Consider the following 20,749-nt stretch of genomic DNA (forward strand, 5'->3'; position numbering starts at 1 on the left):
CGGTACCTAATGGCAGTCAGGGAACCTCTGGCTAGAACAAATAAATGCTTCCCCACACCATTAATGACCCACTGCCAAACCAGTCATGCTGGAGGATGTTGCAGGCAGCAGTTCTCCACAGCGTCTCCAGACTCTGTCACATGTGCTCAGTGTAAACCTGCTCTCATCCGTGAAGAGCACAGGGCGCCAGTGGTGAATCTGCCAATCTTGGTGTTCTCTGGTGTATACCAATCTGCACAGTGTTGGGCTGTAAGCACAAGCCCCAGTTATGGATGCCAGACCCTCATACCACCCTCATGGAGTCTGTTTCTGTGCAAACTGTCAGAAACATGGATATTAGTGGCCTGCTGGAGGTCATTTTGCAGGGCTCTGGCACTGCTCCTGTTCTTCCTTGCACAAAGGAGGAGGTTGTGGTGCTGCTGCTGGGTTGTTTTCCTATGGCCCCCTCTACGTCTCCTGGAGTACTGGCCTGTCTCCTGGTATCTCCTCCATGCTCTTGACACAACTCTCATGTGCCATCCTGGATGAGCTGCACTACCTGAGCAACTTCTGTGGGTTATAGACACTGCCTCATGCTTCTTCAAGGGGTGAGAGCATTGACAAAATGCAAAAGTGACCAAAACATCAGCCAGAAAGAATGAGAACAGAGAAATGGTCAGTGGTCACCACCTGCAGAACCACTCCTTTATAGAGGTTGTCTGGCTAATTCCCTCTCATTTCTACACGTTGTCTGTTCCATTTGCACAACAGCAGGTGAAACTGGTTCACAGTCAGTGTTGCTTCCTAACTGCACAGGTGGATTTCACAGAAGTGTGATTGACTTAGAGTTACATTGTGTTGTTTAAGTGTTCCCTTTATTTTTTGAGCAGTGTATACAGAGCTGTAACCAGGGCTAGGCGCCTAAATAAACAGACGTATCCGGGTGAGTTTGCCGGTGCCTTGTGGGGTTTCACGTGGTCAATGTTATACACCAGGATTTAAACTCACTGCCAGGGTGCTCCGGTAAAACATGGCTACACTGCTCTGTTTACACTTCGCTCACCGAGGGCGGTGCGCCAAATATTAAAGAGACTGTGTCCCAAAACAACGCAATAAATGAGATTTCAAGCGCCACGCAGCGCGCCTGTTTTATTGAAAGAGGATTATCTTTCACGTGCTAATTTTTCACTACCACGCAGTTAGGGACTCGAGTAAAATAAACTTCAGACTCGACTTGTAACTCGTCCCAAATGACTCCCGATTCGACTCCGACTCGTCAAAAATAGCACGCGATAGGTCCTAGGACTGCTGGCTAATAGAGAGTGTGTCATGGACTAGTAAAGAAGCAGAGGCTGCGTAGGTTGATCTAGGGTTAACAAAACTCAAAAAATAGACGACTTCAGGCCGTCAAAGCCGTTTTAGGGGAAAAAAAAACAAGAGAAAAGAGAAAGCAAAAAAATAAAGAAGGGGTAAAACTAATAGTTGTGATGAGCAGGAAGAGCTAGAACAGTCCTTAGAGTCTAAAAGGTCAAGTAAGGGACAAAGAGGACTCGACAAAACCCGAAGCAACTCCGGAAAAGACAGAACGAGGGGGAGTGCGAAATCTTTCGGCCCTCTGCCTTTACCTGGCTGAGTCTTTAACCCACATAAGACCAAAGAAGCAACAGACAATGGCAGATCGTGCAGACTTTTATATCCACAGCTCCAGCTCCAGGGTGTTTACATTGATCGGCTTTGGTACTGCGCTGCCTCCCTCTGGTGGCCGGGATAGGAACAGCTCCAGAGTCAATACATTCCCAATGGGCTTGGATAGTGTTTGGTGGTAGGTTCTAGTGTTCCCAGTTGTTCTTTGTTGTTTTGTTGTTCTGTGTTGAGGCGACCCTTATATGATTATATGGATTTTAGTTGTATATGATTGTTTGATTTTTTTTATTTAGATTACCAATTGCATCCAAATTTGGATTTGGTCAATAGAGTTTTCTGTTGTCTTCAGGGCTTTAATGGGTCTGATTTATAATTTCTCTCTCAGTTCCCAATCTCTTCCACAGTGAGGGAAAGGAGGTGTTAAGGTGGTGTAACTCAGTGGTGAACATGGTGATCATCTGGCCTTATGTTTAAAGGTGGGTCTGGGACCAGAGGTCGGCTGGTTCTTCTTCTTCTTCTTCTCTTAGTTATCCACGTGTTTACTGATTTTGAACGCAGTGTAAATCTGTGGCCACTAGGTGGCGCGCCAGGGCCATTAATAACACTGCACTAGCCTTGATCGCCTCTGGTTCTGATGTAGTTCTGAATTCAATCCAGTTTAAGCCTAGGGTTAAACCGTAAGTCAGAGAAGCAGCTCCAACTTGATGCCACGATGCCATTATTAAAGGAGGGTAATTATGAATTAAATACCTTTCATTTTAAATCAGCGTCTTGACTTTCAGTGACGTGCGGTGTCTCCGTCGGTTTGTGCTTAAAGAACAGTAATAACACAGCAGACAGTATTTAAAGAGGACAAACGCAAATGGACAGCACTGTTCTGTTATTTTAAATAATTAGCCAATCAGAACGCTTCGGACAAACGGCGGGTCAAATCAGTGAGCAACTGATATTTGTCTTTGTGACGTGAGAGCAGCACGCGGCCTGAAGGTACATTAAAGTACCGCCGTCTCATCACAGAGTCGTATCTTCCACCTTACATCGCAGCTTTCCGTTTGATTTAAGGTGATTTAAGGTGGACGCTTTGAGGAATAAAATATCGTAATCTCTTATTATTGTTAATTCATAAATAATTTCTGTTCAATCAAAACGCGTATCTCCAAAATAGCAAGTTTATAGGAGAAGGAAAAAATTAAGAAAAAAATAAATGGAAGTCAAAGTAAAAAGATTTTATTGCAAATAATTTTATTTTGGAGCATTTCTATTGGTTCATTCATTATGAAATGTTTACACAGTGTGAAGGACAGTTGCTGTGTTCAAATGATGCAGTTACTGACAAAAAAGGAGATACGTGTTTTTGGTCTGACAACGACGGTATGCAAAAGTTTGGGCACACTGTCAGACTTGATCCCTGTTATTATTGTTATTATTATTAGATATTATTACACTATGAGAGAATGCAGTTAACATTCTTTGGGAAATAAAGAACGGAGAGAAACAGCCCAATGCACTTTTGCTTCAGTCAGAATTTAGGAATCCCTGGGAGGGGGGGTTGGTGGTGGTCTCTCAGTTCCCCACCCACAGCTGTCAGTCCTGAGCTTTGGGCTTAAGTTACCGTCCATAGTGAAGTCCAGTCCAGAAAGGCCCTGTGTGTCCAGCAGGGCACAGCGTCAAAGGACGTCTCCATAAGCTGCACGCGCAGCCCCTGAATGTTCAGCCGGTCATGGAGCAGAGTCACGGAGGGTGGAGCAGGTGATCAGAAGGTGGGTCTCCAAAACTATGTTGGAGCTAAAAGGCGATTGGATGGAGATCTCGATCCCAATAGGATGATATGAGCGCGAGGATCATGATGTAAAAGCACCCCCTCCCAATTCCCCCACTTCATCATCAACATCATCATCTTCTTCTCCTTCTCCTTCTTCTCCTTCTCTCCTCCTCTTTTCTTTCCGATGGAGGAGGTGAAGGGAGCGCTTTAGGAGGAGCTGCGCCTCCAGCCAGCGACCCCCCAGCACGCGCACTTCGCATGAGCGAGACGTGAATCCCTCACTTTTTTTTCCTCCTCTTTTCCTCTTCTCCTTTCCCCCAAAACAGAAACCCACCCTCGACGGCTCGGAGCCCCTCATGGAGAGGAGGATGAGCGGAGAGCTGTTCCCCAAAACCCTGAGCGCAGTGTCCGGCAGGAAGATGGACCCTTTCCGCGTGGCACCGGGACTCGAGCCGCTGTCCTCGAGCTGCTACGACACGGGAGAGAGCGACCCCGCTGGAGGAGGCGGCGCTGGGCGGGGAGGTGCGCGAGGAGGAGGCGCGGGAGCGTTGGGTTTACCTACCGGCTCCTTGTGCGCGCGCTACGGGGACTCCAGCGCGAGCCGCACGCCCGCAGCCGAGAGCAGCGGAGGCGAGCAGAGCCCGGACGACGACAGCGACGGCCGCTGCGACCTCATAGCTCGCGCGCCATCGTGCAACTCCGCGGCGCAGTCGTGCGCCTCGTCCGGCGCACAGGGCAAGGCGCCCGAGACTGGCCCCAAGAAGAACCGCGAGCAGAAGATGCTGAGGCTGAACATCAACGCGCGCGAGCGGCGGCGCATGCACGACCTGAATGACGCGCTGGACGAGCTGCGCGCGGTCATCCCGTACGCGCACAGTCCGTCCGTGCGCAAGCTCTCCAAGATCGCCACGCTGCTGCTCGCCAAGAACTACATCCTCATGCAGGCGCAGGCGCTCGAGGAGATGCGGAGGCTCGTGGCCTACCTCAACCAAGGGCAGCAGCCGATGCCGGCGCCGCCGATGCCCAGTGCTGCTGCTGCCGCTGCCGCGGCAGCCGCTGCCCTCGGCCCGGGACTCGCTTACGAACAGGGCCCTGCCTACTCCTTCCCCTCCGCGGCAGCAGCCGCAGCAGCCGCGGCCTCGTCGTGTCCAGACAAGTGTGCCCTTTTCAACACGTCCAGCCTGTGCAAACAGTGCACGGACAAGCCTTAAAGACTGTAATGACCCGCGCTGGACTCAAGTTTGAAAAAAAAAAAAAGTCGCGACAAGTCCTCACTCTGAGACCTAGGCTGCTGTTTCCCAACTCTGAGAATGGAGGTCAACGGGAGGGAAGTTTTTTTTAAATGACTCCATTCCTAAGAGGTGTTTTTGGCCGCACTTTATACTGTGTCTGTAATAATGGTGTAATTACACACGAATAACATTGTAACTGCTAGAGATGCTTTTATGAATGGGTTACAGTTTGTGTTTTGGCACCTGCATCAACTTCAGTTTTAACTCTTGCTATTTTATGAATTTGTTTCTAGTTGTAATAACAAAATTTTTAATCATTTGAATACAAACATAATTAGACCAACTGCTGTTTGTTCTTTATAAACATTCATTTTATAAACCTTCATATTTCACATACAGTCGGGAAGCTCAAATTCAGTGCAGTTCATCTTTATAGCTGTGCTAATATCACTTCACATGTGGAATTACCTGCGTGTAAAATGTTTATTAGAAATGTATCAACTGGCTTATCCAATAAGACTTTTATGCTTGTAACAGGAGCTGTGTAATTACCTTCATTATTAATGCAAACATTTAGTGGGCTACGGTGGTATGCTTGTGTTATAACATAGTGATTAACCAATGTCCTAGCTTTTAAAAAGATGATGATTACATATTTGCATCACATATCTTAAAGCAACAAAATTAACACCGGGATTCTAAGTCATTTATAACAATGTAATAACATAACAATCACCACAGGGATTATGGTGTTGTTATGGTAGCCTGACCACATAGTTTAGTACCCATCTATAGTTTTTTACAGTATCTTCATGACGAACAGGTATCTTTGCGGTGTAGATACCTTCAAATTGCACAGGGGTCTGGTTGCTAGCACAAGCCTGCTATTACAGATGCAGAGTAAATATTTATGTGTTAGTACCTTCTGTTACAACCAGAAAAGCTTTGTTGTATACATTCTTACACCTGTGTAATTACACAAAGAAAAACCATCATTTACAACACACTTGGGCCAAAACTGACAAGGTTACAGGTGAATATTTGCATAAGCTCTACACATTCAAATACATCAGCCGTAGTTACATTGTCATTATGTGTTTTTTAATATATAATTACACAATTATTACAGACACTTCACTTAAAGTGGGACTGGTTTTTGTTCTTGACCGCTCACTGAGTCTCACTCTCACTGATGGTGTGTAGGAGGTAGCCTGGTGAGAGTCAAAGAACAAACTGAAGCCTATGAGCGCAGAGAAATGGGACTCTATGACAAAAAACACACGGACCCTCAACAGACTGAAAGCCACTGACCTGGCAACATGTCAGCCACCACAGCCACACTTTCCTTTCCTTTACCTTTTTTTTGGCACATTACGATTCATAATGTTACTTCAACCATGAAGTGGACGTGGATAAACAGACCAAAAAAAAGACAATACAAAAACAAACCGAGGACTTTTCAGTGACATTCTGGACAGCTCGGCCCATGGTGGTCTTTGAAAGGCAATGAGAGTAAAAAGGTGGAAAAGTTCACTTTGCTTTGGAGTCATTCAAGGTCTGTGACTGGGGTTCATATGGTCTGCATGCCAGGGGTCTTTCTGCACAGTCTACACTTGGCCTTTGCTGTACATTTGGCCTTATTTGAGATGTTACTTGTTTATATACATTTATTGGATGTTTGTTTTGGGTCCCCAGTCCTGCAGCCGGCTGTGGAGGCGGTTTCTGATTTGTATTTATTATTATTATTATTATTATTATTATTATTATTATTATTATTATTATTGTTATTATTATTGTTATTATTTCTGGCTTGTTGTCAGGTCAAACTGGTGAGCATTGTAGAAGCATTGCTTTTGTTGGGGGTGCAGAGGGCATTTGTATATTGTTGATGTACTGGAAAAAGCTTTATTAAAATATTTTGATCAAACTTAACCCCTGCCTGATTATCTCAAAGAGCACAAGGGACTAGTGGCTGTTTTGGGGAAATTTTGAGGACCATTTTTGGGCTGTGACAGTTCTTAAAAGCCTTAGGAAAAAAAGGCACAGTGTAGTTATAGAAATCTTTTAGCAATTATAACATTTTAATCAACTGAAATTCCAACAGTTTCAGCGCTGTTTGTGGTTTTAGGCGTTTGGCGTTTGATGTGTTTTTTAAACCCACGCTGAGAAATTCCACTTGAGTGCACTTTTAAACATGACTTTAAAACGGACATGATTTATTCAACTCAAATTATACTCTGAAAGAAAGAGATGCACGTTTAATGGCTTGAGTTGAATAAAACAAAGTCACGCGCTTATTATCGCAGTGAAGTGTCAGTTTTTACAATGTAACATAGGCTTTGTAATAATGCAATACACACATTCTCCAGCTACCAAAAAAAAAAAAAAAAGAAAAAAGTTATAGCCGTGTTTTAATCTTCGGGGTCTTCCGAGACCGTCCCGCTCAGTTCCTCAGAGCGCGTGGCGTCTTGACGCAGCGAGGCGGGCGACCCCAGACAAATTCCGTGACGGTGTGTGTAACGTGTTCATTTGAAAACAACAGCATTGGAAAGCTGTGGAGTGAGGGGCGCGCGCGCGGCTTTAATGAAACACGTCGTTAAGGCAATTAAAGCTCGCGGATGTGATTAAGGAAGATAATTAGGAGGCTGTTCGTGGCTGTAATTGGGGCTCTTTAATCACCTTTACATTCCTGTGTCTGATTTGTCCATCACCACGCACCCCCCGCCCCCCCACGCATCCGGAGACCCCAGTCTGAATCTCACGACACCCCCACCCCCCCACACCCCCACACCCGCCACCCAACGCATGCACGCCCCCAAATCAGCAACTCTGTTCTGTTATCATCTCTGTCCTGAAGTCTCGCGCCGCTCGCTGTGAACGCACGTGGCAGATAAACCTGATGATAATGAAGTGAGCGAAATGACAGTGGTCATTTACAGCCCGCGAGCAGCTCATAATTAATAATACACTAATATATTTGTGTATTTTGCATCACAATAATGAACATAAACCAAATATTTAATACAAAACAGGCTTTTTCTCACGCTGTCGTTATTCTTATTATTATTATTATTATTATTATTATTATTATTATTATTATTATTATTATTGTTGTTGTTGTTGTTGTTGTTATTTTAGTTGAAATTTTTATTATAATTTTATAGACACAATAGTTAATTTTCCTTATGATTTATATACTGTATTTTCCCTTCTTCTTCTTCTTCTTCTTCTTCTTCTTCTTCTTCTTCTTCTACTTATTATTATTATTATTAATAGTTTTTCTTTCACAAAATATAATTTTATTAAAACGCTTTTCATATATAACATTCATATTTAAATTATTTGCCTTATTATTACATTTATTTAAAATTATTTTATAAAATTATATTATATTATAAAAATGAACTACTATTTATTACTGTCTTACACTTGTTTAAATAAAGAGCCCCAAAATTACAATTCAATCATAAAAAAAAAAAAAAAAAACTAGTGAATTTGAATCTATTCCATTTGACTTTATCTGTTTGACCTGTTGACTCTTTAACTCCAGTGGATTGGACTCGGGTGGACTGGACCCTCTTCTGTTGAAGCTTCATGAACTCGATCACATTTTAGAGAGTGCCCTCTTCGGTAACGAACGCTATACCGAGCGGTATTTGTTTCAATCTCTCTGTAATATATAATAATACTTTAATAATCCTAATATTAGCGGCTGTGGACGTGTCCAGAACAGTGGCAGGCCGAGCAGGAACAGCAGTCCGTCTCGCGCTGGAGGGTGTTGCGGGGAGTTGAATGACTTGGGGTCATCCAGTTGTGTTCACACTTTAAAAAGAGACCGGGACCACGCACCTGTAATATCGAGGGGTCACGGTCAATAACCGCATGACGTAATCACAGAGGTGCCCTTATTTCGGGACGTTAACGAGAGTGAGGGAGTAAGAGCTGAACGGAGGCTCAGCGGTTTAATCACAGGCGCTTTTTAGTTTCAGAACCAGGGACAGCTCCCACTTTTATTTTACAACGCTTTCCCATACACCCATTAGCCATAAAATTAAAACCACCTCCTTGTTCCTACACTCGTTGTTCATTCTCTCAGCTCCACTGACCACACAGGAGCACCTTGTAGTTCTACAGTTACAGATTGTAGTCCATCTGTTGCACTGCATACACTGTTTGCCCCATTTCACCCAGATCTTTAACAGTCAGGACCCCCACAGGACCACCACAGAGCCGGTACGATTTGTGTGGTGGATCATTCTCAGTGCTGCAGTGTATTGATGTGTTTTTTGCTGGCACGTGTGGATCAGACACAGCAGTGCTGTTTTAGTTTTTTTTAAATCCTGTGTCTACTCACTGTCCCCTCTGTTAGACACTCCTACATCATTGGTCTACCTTGTAGCTATAAAGTCACATACAGTAGCTTATCTATCGATGCACAGTGTGTTGATCATCTTCAAGTCCTTCATCAGTGGATGCAGGATGCTGCCCACAGGATGCAACTGTGTCTGATCCACTTGTACCAGTGCAACACACGCTAACACAGCAGCACCATGTCAGTGTCAGTGCAGTGACCACTATGGTAGTAATGTGAGGGTCAGGAGCATTGGAAAACAGGGAGAAAGGGGCTGCAAAGTATGCAGAGCAACAGACAAACTACAGTCAATTGTAGCAGTGCAAAGTGCACTCGTGTGGCCAGTGGAGCTGAGAAAATGGACAGGGAGAGAAACAGAGATGGCTTTAATGTTTTGGCTGATGGTTTTATATAAGTATGGGTTTTATATAAGTGTTTTAAAATTAAAATAAAATATATTGTTGCGCTCCAGACAACACCGACCCCCCCCACCCCACGCCCCCAGAAATAATCCACTCACTCCTCCACCCCCTCCACCTCCAGTCCTGGGTCTGTCATAATACAACCATAAGCCAGACTTCAGATCCCACAGCCGCTTTACAGCACACTGCTCCTTTTTCTTAATGTGTCTGTTCTGTTATTAGCCATTTAGACCACTCTTCTCTTCTTCTCTTCTCTTCTCCTCTTCTCTTCTCTTCTCTTCTCTTCTCTTCTCTTCTCTTCTCTTCTCCTTTCTTCTCTTCTCTTTTCTTCCCTTCTTTTCTCTTCTCTTTTCTTCTCTTCTCTTCTCTTCTCTTCTCTTTTCTTTTCTTCTCTTCTCTTCTCTTCTCTTCTCTTCTCCTTTCTTCTCTTCTCTTCTTTTCTCTTCTCTTCTCTTCTCTTCTCTTTTCTTCTCTTCTCTTCTCTTCTCTTCTCTTCTCTTCTCTTCTCCTTTCTTCTCTTCTCTTCTCTTTTCTTCTCTTCTCTTCTCTTCTCTTCTCTTCTCTTCTCTTCTCTTCTCCTTTCTTCTCTTCTCTTCTCTTTTCTTCTCTTCTCTTCTCCTCTCCTTTCTTCTCTTCTCTTCTCTTCTCTTCTCTTCTCTTCTCTTCTCCCACAGACACTCTGTTTATTCCCACAGCCCAAAGTACTGTAACAGATTATCAGTGTGGGTTGAGAGGAGATCATGAGAGTATTAATTAAACACGCTGCTGAAGTGCATTATTTAACAGAGTGATCCGCCCAGGCTAAAGGGCCTGCGTCTCCTGGGAAGCTGCACAGAGCTGAGAGATGCCTGTGTGTGTGTGTGTGTGTGTGTGTGTGTGTGTGTGTGTGTGTGTGTGTGTGTGTGTGAATTCTTTCTGAAGAGAAACCAAGAGGAGTCAGGAGACGCGTCTCTAAAGGTGAAACATATGACAACACCCAACACCACTATTTTGCCTTCCACACAGCAGACGGGGGTTTGATTCCCAACTTAGGAAAGAATACCCTACTATTCCAAAAACATTCCCAAGGCAAATCCCCTAGACATTAATGATATGAATATCAGTTTCTAAAACAAAAATATAACACTTTGTAACATATTGTCGCTGTCCAATTAAAAAACTTATATCTCCATTATTGTTGCTTTTTAGTTCACAACAATTGAACACAGCAACTGTCCTTAACTTTGTGTAAAAAGTTCATGATGAAAGAACAAATAGAAATGCTCCAGAATCACGTGGAATAAGATCTTTTTACAATCGCTTCCACTGAAAGTTAAAAAGTTTTTTTTTCTTCTCCTATAAAGTTGCTATTTTGGGAGATACATGTTTTTAATATTATTACATACATTCATTATATACATTATTATACACATTCACACTTTCCTGTATTTGTTATAGTGTGTTAGATTGTTTACAAATTTCAAATGTTGTTATGATTCATTCATTCATTATCTGTAACCGCTTATCCAGTTCAGGGTTGCCAGAGTCTAATCGGAATCACTGGGCGCAAGGCAGAAACACACCCTGGAGGGGGCACCAGTCCTTCACAGGGCAACACACACTCACACATTCACTCACACACTCACACCTACGGATACATTTGAGTCGCCAATCCACCTACCAACGTGTGTTTTTGGACTGTGGGAGGAAACTGGAGCACCCGGAGGAAACCCACGCAGACACAGGGAGAACACACCAACTCCTCACAGACAGTCACCCGGAGGAAACCCAGACGGACACAGGGAGAACACACCAACTCCTCACAGACAGTCACCTGGAGGAAACCCACAAAGACACAGGGAGAACACACCAACTCCTCACAGACAGTCACACGGAGGAAACCCACACGAACACAGGGAGAACACATCACACTCCTCACAGACAGTCACCCGGAGGAAACCCACACAGACACAAGGAGAACACGCCACACTCCTCACAGACAGCCACCCGGAGGAAACCCACACGGACACAGGGAGAACACGCCACACTCCTCACAGACAGCCACCCGGAGGAAACCCACACGGACACAGGGAGAACACATCACACTCCTCACAGACAGTCACCCGGAGGAAACCCACACAGACACAGGGAGAACACACCACACTCCTCACAGACAGTCACCCGGAGGAAACCCACGCAGACACAGGGAGAACACACCAACTCCTCACAGACAGTCACCCGGAGGAAACCCAGACGGACACAGGGAGAACACACCAACTCCTCACAGACAGTCACCTGGAGGAAACCCACAAAGACACAGGGAGAACACACCACACTCCTCACAGACAGTCACCCGGAGGAAACCCACACGAACACAGGGAGAAAACACCACACTCCTCACAGACAGTCACACGGAGGAAACCCACACGGACACAGGGAGAACACATCACACTCCTCACAGACAGTCACCCGGAGGAAACCCACACAGACACAAGGAGAACACGCCACACTCCTCACAGACAGCCACCCGGAGGAAACCCACACGGACACAGGGAGAACACGCCACACTCCTCACAGACAGTCACCCGGAGGAAACCCACACAGACACAGGAAGAACACACCACACTCCTCACAGACAGTCACCTGGAGGAAACCCACACAGACACAGGGAGAACACACCATACTCCTCACAGACAGTCACCCGGAGGAAACCCACACGGACACAGGGAGAACACACCACACTCCTCACAGACAGTCACCTGGGGGAAACCCACGCGGACTCAGGGAGAACACACCACACTCCTCACAGACAGTCACCCGGAGAAAACCCACACGGACACAAGGAGAACACACCACACTCCTCACAGACAGTCACCTGGAGGAAACCCACATGGAAACAGGGAGAACACACCACACTCCTCACAGACAGTCACCCGGAGGAAACCCACGCGGACACAGGGAGAACACACCACACTCCTCACAGACAGTCAGCCGGAGGAAACCCACGCGGATACAGGAGAACACACCAAACGTCTCACAGACAGTCACCCGGAGGAAACCCACGCGGACACAGGGAGAACACACCACACTCCTCACAGACAGTCACGCGGAGGAAACCCACGCAGACACAGACAGAACATACCACACTCCTCACAGACAGTCACCCGGAGGAAACCCACACAGACACAGGGAGAACACACCACACTCCTCACAGACAGTCACCTGGAGGAAACCCACGCAGACACAGGTAGAACACACCAAACTACTCACAGACAGTCACCTGGAGGAAACCCAGACGGACACAGGGAGAACACACCAACTCCTCACAGACAGTCACCCGGAGGTAACCCACACGGACACAGGGAGAACACATCACACTCCTCACAGACAGTCACCCGGAGGAAACCCACACAGACACAGGGAGAACACACCACACTCCTCACAGACAGTCACCCGGAGGAAACCCACACAGAAACAAGGAGAACACACCAAACACCTCACAGACAGTCACCTGGAGGAAACCCACACAGACACAGGGAGAACACACCACACTCCTCACAGACAGTCACCCGGAGGAAACCCACGCAGACACAGGGAGAACACACCACACTCCTCACAGACAGTCACCCGGAGGAAACCCACACAGACACAGGAAGAACACACCACACTCCTCACAGACAGTCACCTGGAGGAAACCCACGCGGACACAGGGAGAACACACCACACTCCTCACAGACAGTCACGCGGAGGAAACCCACGCACACACAGAGAGAACATACCACACTCCTCACAGACAGTCACCCGGAGGAAACCCACACAGACACAGGGAGAACACACCACACTCCTCACAGACAGTCACCTGGAGGAAACCCACGCAGACACAGGTAGAACACACCAAACTTCTCACAGACAGTCACGCGGAGGAAACCCACGCAGACACAGGGAGAACACACCACCCTCCTCACAGACAGTCACGCGGAGGAAACCCATGAAGACACAGGGAGAACACACCACACTCCTCACAGACAGTCACCCGGAGGAAACCCACGCAGACAGAGAGAGAACACACCACACTCCTCACAGACAGTCACCCGGAGGAAACCCACACGAACACAGGGAGAACACACCACACTCCTCACAGACAGTCACCCGGAGGAAACCCACACGGACACAGGGAGAACACACCACACTCCTCACAGACAGTCACCTGGAGGAAACCCACGCAGACACAGGTAGAACACACCACACTCCTCACAGACAGTCACCCGGAGGAAACCTATGCAGACACAGGGAGAACACACCACATCCCTCAAAGACAGTCACCCGGAGGAAACCCACACGGACACAGGGAGAACACATCACACTCCTCACAGACAGTCACCCGGAGGAAACCCACATGAACACAGGGAGAACACACCACACTCCTCACAGACAGTCACCCGGAGGAAACCCACACGGACACAGGGAGAACACACCACACTTCTCACAGACAGTTAACCGGAGGAAACCCACACGGACACAGGGAGAACACATCACACTCCTCACAGACAGTCACCCGGAGGAAACCCACATGAACACAGGGAGAACACACCACACTCCTCACAGACAGTCACCCGGAGGAAACCCACACGGACACAGGGAGAACACACCACACTTCTCACAGACAGTTAACCGGAGGAAACCCACGCGGACACAGGGAGAACACACGACACTCCTCACAGACAGTCAGGCGGAGGAAACCCACGCAGACACGGGGAGAACACACCACACTCCTCACAGACAGTCACCTGGAGGAAACCCACGCAGACACAGAGAGAACACACCACACTCCTCACAGACAGTCACCCGGAGGAAACCTATGCAGACACAGGGAGTACACACCACATCCCTCAAAGACAGTCACCCTGAGGAAACCCACACGGACACAGGGAGAACACATCACACTCCTCACAGACAGTCACCCGGAGGAAACCCACATGAACACAGGGAGAACACACCACACTCCTCACAGACAGTCACCCGGAGGAAACCCACACGGACACAGGGAGAACACACCACACTCCTCACAGACAGTCACCCGGAGGAAACCCACGCAGACACAGGTAGAACACACCACACTCCTCACAGACAGTCACCCGGAGGAAACCCACATGAACACAGGGAGAACACACCACACTCCTCACAGACAGTCGCCCGGAGGAAACCCACACGGACACAAGGAGAACACACCACACTCCTCACAGATAGGCACCTGGAGGAAACCCACGCAGACACAGGGAGAACACATCACACTGCTCACAGATAGTCACCCGGAGGAAACCCACGCAGACACAGGGAGAACACATCACACTGCTCACAGATAGTCACCCGGAGGAAACCCACGCAGACACAGGGAGAACACATCACACTGCTCACAGATAGTCACCCAAAGCGGGACTCAAACCCACCACCCCAGGACTCTGGAGCTGTGTATATATGATTCATAGGAAGTGTAGCCATTCATTTTCAGTGTGGACAAAGAATGTCAGATGGAATGCGTCTCACTCCACAGTGTGTAACTGATCCTCAGTTTTCGGAGTCTGTATGTTTCTCTGAAGCTGCTGGAATAAAGCTGCAACCTCAGGGCAAAGTGAGCCACAACCAGCTGCAGCGTCCCTCTCTTTTTATTATTCATGAACCCAATAAAGCTTAACCCATCTTAAACATGTCTGTATGTAGCGTCCCAGGTCAGGAACACCAGCCAGAGATAAAAAAGATGGCTTTCCATAAGCCATAAAATATCCAATTTACCGTATCAAGAGTCGGCAGCCCCCATTCATAACACACACCTGCTGGAGGCTGAGAGTGATAAACAGGACCACAGAGAAATATACATACCACTGTTCCTCAACCTACCAGCCCCCACCAAAACCGTGAGAGTGGACTCATTCTCAACCCCCCCCACCAGTCTAACACACACACCATGCCTCACACTGTCACATACTAGCCTCCCCTGCTCTTGAGCCATGTTTCAAAGAAACAACTGCATTTAACACAAAGCAACACATCTGCAACTAACACACAAACATCTGGATTAAATACACAACAAAATTAAGAAACAGCTGGATTACACACAGGAAAAAGAAACAACAGCAATAAAAACAGCAAAAAAGCTGGATTAAACAAAAACAACTGCATTATACTCAACAAAACAGCTGGATTAAACACTGAGCAAACCTGAGGACAACTGCATTAAACTCAACAAAACAGCTGAATTGAACACTGAGCACATCAAAGAACAACTGCATTAAAACCAAAGAAAATGGCTGGATTAAACACTGAGCAAAACTAAGAACAATTGCATTAAGCCCAACAAAACAGCTGGATTAAACACTGAGCAAAACTAAAAACAACTGCATTAAGCCCAACAAAACAGCTGGATTAAACACTGAGCAAAACTAAGAACAATTGCATCAAACTCAACAAAACAGCTGGATTAAACACTGAGCAAAATTAAAAACAAATGCATTAAACTCTACAAAACAGTGGGATTGAACACTGAGCAAAACTAAGAACAACTGCATTAAACTCAACAAAACAGCTGGATTAAACACTGAGCAAAACTAAGAACAACTGCATTAAACTCAACAAAACAGCTGGATTAAACACTGAGGAAAGCTAAGAACTACTTCATTAAACCCAACAAAACAGCTGGATTAAACACTGAGCACATCAACTGCATTAAACTCAACAAAACAGCTGAATTAAACACTGAGCAAAACTAAAAACAAATGCATTAAACTCTACAAAACAGCTGGATTAAACACTGAGCAAAACTAAGAACAACTGCATTAAACCCAACAAAACAGCTGGATTAAACCCTGAGCAAAACTAAAAGCAACTGCATTAAACCCAACAAAACAGCTGGATTAAGCACTGAGCACATCACAGAACAACTGCATTAAACCCAACAAAACAGCTGGCTTAAACACTGAGCAAAACTAAAAACAAATGCATTAAACTCTACAAAACAGCTGGATTAAACACTGAGCAAAAATAAAAGCAACTGCATTAAGCCCAACAAAACACCTGGATGAGACACTGAGCAAAACTAAGAACAACTGCATTAAACTCATCAAAACAGCTGGATTAAACACTGAGCAAAACCAAGAACAACTGCATTAAACTCTACAAAACAGCTGGATTAAACACTGAGCAAAACTAAAAGCAACTGAATTAAACCCAACAAAACAGCTGGATTAACCACTGAGCAAAGCTAAAAACAACTACATTAAACCCAACAAAACAGCTGGATTAAACACTGAGCACATCAACTGCATCAAACTCAACAAAACAGCTGGATTAAACACTGAGCAAAACTAAGAACAAATGCATTAAACTCTACAAAACAGCGGGATTAAACACTGAGTAAAACTATGAACAACTGTATTAAACCCAACAAAACAGCTGGATTAAACACTGAGCACATCAACTGCATTAAACTCAACAAAACAGCTGGATTAAACACTGAACAAAACTAAAAACAAATGCATTAAACTCTACAAAACAGCTGGATTAAGCACAGAGCAAAGCTAAGAACAACTGCATTAAGCCCAACAAAACAGCTGGATTAAACACTGAGAAAAACTAAGAACAACTGCATTAAACTCAACAAAACAACTGGATTAAACACTGAGCAAAGCTAAGAACAACTGCATTAAACTCGACAAAACAGCTGGATTAAACACTGAGCAAAACTAAGAACAACTACATGAAACCCAACAAAACAGCTGGATTAATCACTGAGCAAAACTAAGGACAACTGCAGTAAACTCTATAAAACAGCTGGATTAAACACTGAGCAAAAGTAAAAACAACTGCATTAAACCCAACAAAACAGCTGGACTAAACACTGAGCAAAACTAAAAACAAATGCATTAAACTCTACAAAACAGCTGAATTAAACACTGAGAAAAGCTAAGACCAACTGCATTAAACTCAACAAAACAGCTGGATTAAACACTGAACAAAACTAAGAACAACTGCATTAAACTCAACAAAACAGCTGGATTAAACACTGAACAAAACTAAGAACAACTGCATTAAACTCAACAAAACAGCTGGATTAAACACTGAGCAAAACTAAAAGCAACTGCATTAAACCCAAGAAAACAGCTGGTTTAAACACTGAGCAAAACTAAAAGCAACTGCATTAAACCCAACAAAACAGCTGGATTAAACACTGAGCACATCAAAGAACAACTGCATTTAACCCAACAAAACAGCTGGATTAAACACTGAGCAAAACTAAGAACAATTGCATTAAACTCAACAAAACAGCTGGATTAAACACTGAGCGAAACTGAGAAATTGCTGAAATAAACACACACAAAAACAGCTGGATTAAAACACAGAACAGAAGCAGGAGGACAAAGGTTGGGAAGTGTCTGATCAAACAGCAGCAGCAAACACAGCCAGCACCTGAGGTTTTCAGTTAAACGGTCAGCCTCTGATCTGCAGGAGCTCCTGGGCTGGACACTGTGACCAGAGGGAGACGTTCTTTAGAGAGACACTGTGGAAGAACGGGACGTGGTTCCCTGAGGAACCTGATAATTAACAGTTTACACCCAGACACTGAGCCCTTTAGGAGCGTTTGTTTGTAATGGTGTGTGTGGGACGTTTTAAAACTGACCAAATTCAGGTCACTCTTTTCAATTTTCAGTTCTGCTGTATTCACAGACACTAACACAGTCTGTGTGTCCAGGAGATCTGTTTACAGTCGCTTGGCCACATCGGCCAGTCAAAGTGTGTGACCTCTAAATCCTCCAGGGTCAATGTTTCATTCTGTTGGTCATCATTAAGATGCCTCAGACAATGCAGAATTACTGCGGTCAACCGCGGAGTGTGTTCTCTGCTCAGATGAATGAGATTACCAGGCCGTTAAGCTCCTTATCCTTCTTAAACACTGCCCTTTTCTTTGGGTGGTCAGTTGAAGTTCTTGGACGCTGGGGGCTCTAGCACTGCCAGAAGAAGGTGGAGCAGCGCTGCTTACTGGGAGAGAGATGGAGAGAGGTTTCTGAGCATTCATGGGAGCTAAGTACAGGGTATAGCTCTCTTAAGGTAGATCCAATAGATCTGATTAAGGGAAAGCAATGTTATTTTGAAGAACTCTGAGAAATCCCACTCAATTAAAGTGTGCATATCACACCTTTCTCTTGTTTCTTTTCCTTGCAGGCTTTTAAACAACACTGGGTAGTATTTTTCCCTTAAAATTACAGCTTCACCAAGCTGTTATAGTGAGAACAGAAACTCTGTCTTTGCTACTCCGTGCTCAGCACTGCAGCAACAGCACTATGTAACTTTTGGAGGAGAGTAGGTCCATACAGTCCATATTTGGAAATTAAGCTGCAATTATTCAGTATGAGTTTGACTGCTTTTGTGATGTCATATAGCAACAACAACAACAACAACATGTATTGTATTCACAGCCTACAGTGGTTTAGCCCCGCCCATTTCCACTGAAGTTATAAGGGGTGTTTCAGCCTGAGCATCTCGTTGACTGAAGCATGTTACAATGCAGCAAATCAGAACAGTGGTTAGTTACATAAATCCGTTTTACAGGTGACAAGGAAATGAAAGCAGAGTAGTCTTCATTTAAAACTGCTTGGAAAATGCAGGATGGGTCCTTTAACACATTAAAAAAGCAGCATAGCACAGGGTACACTGTCTTTAATGCACTGACCACACGCTCCAGTGTGCTGGTGCTGTGGGAGGAGCTGATGTCCAGGCTGTGGCCTCATTGACATGCAGGGGCTGACCCTCAGAGGACACTTTATAGCTCATCCACGGAGGACTACATTTCCACTTTGATATTCATTAAGCGCGGCTGCGGAGGGGGGCGGGGACGGCCACAGAGAGGAGACACGCTTACCGCCCGGGTCAGCCACGGCTCAAAGCAGCCACAGCAGTGACCAGACACGCCCCCTGCCCTGGATCACACTGTAAAAACAGACCAGGCCATGGACCCCGGTCAGCAGCGACAATGAGCCATCGGCCCCAGAGACAGAGGGCAATGGCCACCTACTGCGGGAACGTTTAATATTATGATATTAATGCTCATATCCCTGCACGTTGCTGATTTATTTGATTGCGCACCTCTGCAAACCTGAGACCACTCTTCAGCTCACACCCAGAACCCTAATTTATTACAAGTTATTAGTATTTAGAAAATATCAGCTTCAAAATGAATCCACCTGCATAAGTTTCAATTATTTGAAATTACCTGAAATAACACAAACACACACAGATAGAGGGACTCCTAACAACCATGCAAGGCCTGATGGATGACAGAAGATGCCACCCTCGATTCAGCAAGGATCTAAGCCACTTTGACAGTGCCAAATGTTTTGGTCAGCTTCAAAACCCAGGTGTTGTAGGGAGCTCCTGGTAAACAGTGGTTAGATCCTACAAAAATGGTCCAATAGGTGCCCCAAGACTCACTGATATATGTGATTCCATCTGGTTCATCACTGTCCAGCATAGTGCACCACCACCCCTGCAATCCACACCAATGAGCACTGGGCATTGTTCTTCCTTGCACCACTTTCGGTAGGTGCTAACCACCCCATACAATAAACACCCCAGAAGAGCTGCTGTGGTCATCAGGACCGATGCAATTTAGCCCTGGTCAAAGTGGCTCAGATCCTTGGGCTTAAACTTGAAAAACTGACCATTTGCTGGCAGCCTGTAATCAGACCCTCAGTGATGTTCCTGTCACACGTGGGTGGTTTAAATGTCCGGGCTGATCGGTAAAGAGTGAATTAGAGTTGCCACTAAGAACAGGAACAACACAACAAAATGGCCAACATGCTATTTACACCTCACTGTAACGGGGAGTGGATCTGGATGGACCTATTTGTTGATTCCCCTAAAATGGAAGTCAAGGGGTACATTTCAGCAGAACACATTGATCACACTGAATGATTGGATGATACAGATGATGATTAAAAGGAAAACAGCTGGAATATTCCTTGGAATCTACTAGAATGGACATTAGCAACTGTGCGAATATGGAAAGCGAAGCCCTGCTCTAACCCTCATGCTGCGTTAGAAGAGAATATAAGCAGAACTCATGTCTGGAGGGTGGGGGGGCTGTTGGGGGAGGGGGGGCACACTCAGAATAAGCCAGAACAGCTGGAGGTCTGCAGTAGAGTAACAGCAGTGGACACAGTGGACATGGCGGACCCTTCGTGGCCTCATTACAAGGCGTGTGACTGCGGATCTCTCCAGTGTGTTATTCAAGAAAATCCCCTTAATGAAATGTATTATGTGTCCTCCCGTCAGAGCGGCGAGGAACTTAACAGCCATGAATGTCACAGTTGTGGCCGCTGTCAGGCAATGG

The 20,749-nt window shown here is 45.6% G+C and overlaps 1 protein-coding gene across 1 annotated transcript; it reads left to right on the forward strand.

Moving 5' to 3' along the window:
- The first annotated feature begins 3,583 nt into the window (after nt 1-3,583).
- Nucleotides 3,584-6,482, forward strand: bhlhe22 (basic helix-loop-helix family, member e22). The gene has a single exon (XM_066685328.1). It carries the CDS (start codon nt 3,742-3,744, stop codon nt 4,594-4,596), a length of 855 nt encoding a protein of 284 aa, XP_066541425.1. The 5' UTR covers nt 3,584-3,741; the 3' UTR covers nt 4,597-6,482.
- Nucleotides 6,483-20,749: the final 14,267 nt, after the last annotated feature.

The sequence above is a fragment of the Hoplias malabaricus genome, chromosome 1 (genome assembly GCF_029633855.1).
Source record: "Hoplias malabaricus isolate fHopMal1 chromosome 1, fHopMal1.hap1, whole genome shotgun sequence".
In the NCBI taxonomy this organism is placed as follows: Eukaryota; Metazoa; Chordata; class Actinopteri; order Characiformes; family Erythrinidae; genus Hoplias; species Hoplias malabaricus.